Source organism: Loa loa (genome assembly GCF_000183805.2).
Source record: "Loa loa unplaced genomic scaffold supercont3.639, whole genome shotgun sequence".
NCBI classification, from domain to species: Eukaryota; Metazoa; Nematoda; class Chromadorea; order Rhabditida; family Onchocercidae; genus Loa; species Loa loa.
This window is the reverse complement of record NW_018108819.1, coordinates 19,127-22,158: the sequence shown is the minus strand read 5'-3', so window position 1 is coordinate 22,158 and position 3,032 is coordinate 19,127. Positions and strand designations below refer to the sequence as shown.

The following is a 3,032-nucleotide window of genomic DNA, read 5'->3' as shown; positions in this document are numbered from 1 at the left end:
GTTGTTGTTGTTGTTGTTGTTGTTGTTGTTGTTGTTGTTATTGTTGTTGTTGTTGTTGTTGTTGTTGTTGTTGTTGTTGTTGTTGTTGTTGTTGTTGTTGTTGTTGTTGTTGCTACTGTTGTTATTGTTGCTACTGTTGTTGCTGTTACTATTGTTATTATTGATCTTGTTGTTTATTGTTATCTTATGATCAAGATGAGATTTGAAAAACAGAAAAAGAAAAAATGAAACAATAGGTGATAAGAAAACCACAAGAATTATATTTCTATTATTTCTGTGTGCATGTATGTGCATGTGTATATGTGTGTATGTGTACGTGTGCATGTGTGTATATGTGTGGGTGTGTGTGTGTTTGCGTGCACCCATCTGTCTGTATAAAATATATTCCATCTGGCCATGCCTTTCCTTTGAACCTAACAACTATTTCTTCCCCACCCCTTCATCGCTTTTCCTACATATAACCATACATACTGCTGAATATTGTTGTGCCTACAATTTACACAGACACACACATGGGGCGCGCAATTACCCTAGGCCTCACAATGCTCTTCACAATCACAAGTATGCATCGCCAGTCAGGCCTGGTGAGACCATAAGCAACACCATAGCTTAGGCATCCCCTTCTACATTTATCGATCTTCTCTTTTACCTCGCTTCTTTCTTCTCTTAGCTTACTTTACGATTTTTAAGGCCTGTACAGTATATCAAATAGAATTGTATCGTTAATGCAGCAGTTAGCCAAGAGTTTGTTAGTCTTTATGGTTGATAAACCGGAAATTTTAGGGTTTGGCTATCTCTGACATGTAATTGTCCCACAAATCGAGAAATATACTGGAAAGGAATGTTTCTACAGTGCTTGTATGAATATCCAATATGTTCATTTTTAAATAAATAATCAGTCCTTGAAAATAAATAAATCGGTATTCTCGAATCGTAGTTGATGACATCTAACCATTTATTGGATTAAACGGAGTGGTATCTGAAAAGATTCCGATAAGGTGCTGTCTGGCGTTTATGGTAGTAGTATCTGGCGTGTGTGTGTTTCGTGTTATTGCTTCTTTATTCAGGATAACCCCGAATAATTTCGATGAGTAAATAATAGGTTTATATACAGAAAAAAAAAGAAAAATTATGCACTAAGTTTAATTATGAGATTTTTTAAATAAAATCCGAATTAAGGATACTATCGGAATTTTTTGATGAATTTTTGCGAGTCCCAATGATAGTAGTAATCCTTGTCCGAGATTTTCCGAACTTCCTGCTATCATCAGCATTGGAAAAAAAATCAAAAAAAAACTCAATTTATGGAATTGAAAAGGAAACATTTTAAATTTCCTGTCTTTTCGAAGCAAAGGTGATGGAAAAAGGTTGAAGTACTTTATCTGCTTTAAAAAAATTTCTAAACAAAAAATTTTCAACTTGTTAAATTTCATTCCGCTGCAATCATCATCCACAGATATATATATATATATATATATATGCCTGTTAAAAACGAAATAAATTTTACGATCTTTCGAAGATCCGGAATTCTGAAATTTGAGATATCCTAATAAAACTGTTCATATTTCCAGTGGCATTTCAACTTTTTGTATTGTTTATTTCTCCTTTTTTTCTTTACGTTCTTTCTACCATTAAAAAATGACCATTTCAAGCATAAATTGTATGATGAAAGCTTTTCACATCGATTGTTTACGATATTTCTGAAATTACAAATGTTTTGTAAATAATATAGAACAAATACAAAGTAAAATAGGATAAATAGACAGTTTCATTACTAATGATAATTATTATTAATTACAATAATAATTATATCAGTAATAACACTTTTTATTCATCTTACTTTATTTTGCATTTGTCCTATATTATTTTGTTAATAGTATAATTTTTATTATAATTATTTTTAAGTAAGATTAAGCGTGGAAATGAAGAGCAGTTGACAGATTAATGATGATGATGGTAGTAATGATGATGATGATAGTGATGATAGTGGTGATGACGATAGTGACGGTGATGATAGCGATGGGAGTAATAGTAGTGGTTCAATTCAGTATATTAAAGTTATTGTAAGGTGGTATGATAGTAGTGGCTGGGTTAGTTTTGGTCTCGATGGTTGTCGTCGTTTCTCAAAGTCTAATCGGATTTTGTGCTGTGAGTCTTGTGCTCCTCGTCCCCTCTCCTTTTCCTTTCCCTGTGCCCATGATTCAATACGTTTCCATGATGTTGTTTTAAAGACTCTGTGGTTGACAGGCAAGAGGTACCAGAAGCCTTGAGTGCCTGTATCGATCTTTGGTACAAATATATTTATACCCTGTGGCTAAAGCTTGTTCCATTTTCTCATCTGTCCTGTTCTCTCCCATTCTCGTGTCGCTCATCTGTTGTCTCCATTTGGCTAGATGACAGACTGATTTAAACCAAGTAAATTTAAAGCTTTTCATCATTCACCAGACATTTTGTTCCTAGAAGCAACAAAGGCAAAGTAGTTATCGGTGTAGCTTCAATACATTGCGAATGTATTCAAGCAAGAAAATGCTTCCCTATTTATCCATCTTCTATTTTAACTATCATTATTTTTGACCAAAATTTTTTCATTCTGATATGTTTTTAAATTATTAAATCTTTACTGTCTAAGAAGAGATAATCTTAATACTACTAATATTAATACCAATAGGAATAATATACTAATAACTACCGTTATTACCCTTATTTTTAGTGTTGGAAATTTCACTTTTTACTGTTAGTTATTACTGCCGTTGTTATTGTCTTCATTGCTGTTGTTATTGTTGTCATTGCTGTTGTTGTTGTTGTCATTGCCGTTGTTACTGTTGTCATTGGTGTTGTTGTTGTTGTCATTGCTGTTGTTATTGTTGTCATTGCTGTTGTTGTTATCATTGCTGTCGTCATTGCTGTTGTTGTTGTTGTTGTTGCCTTCGTTGTTTTTATTGCTATTATTATTCATTATTATTATTACTATTAATCACTAATAATAATAATAATAATAATAATAATAATAATTATTATTATTATTATTATTA

At 32.1% G+C, this 3,032-nt stretch overlaps 1 protein-coding gene across 1 annotated transcript; it reads right to left on the bottom strand.

The window, feature by feature from the left end:
* Positions 1-2,044: 2,044 nt before the first annotated feature.
* On the bottom strand, positions 2,045-2,901 carry LOAG_14091 (hypothetical protein; the record flags this gene model as incomplete). The annotated part of the gene is made up of 3 exons (XM_003149593.1): positions 2,045-2,234; positions 2,308-2,389; positions 2,733-2,901. The coding sequence occupies 3 exons, from the start codon at positions 2,899-2,901 to the stop codon at positions 2,045-2,047; spliced, it is 441 nt and encodes a 146-aa protein (XP_003149641.1).
* Positions 2,902-3,032: the final 131 nt, after the last annotated feature.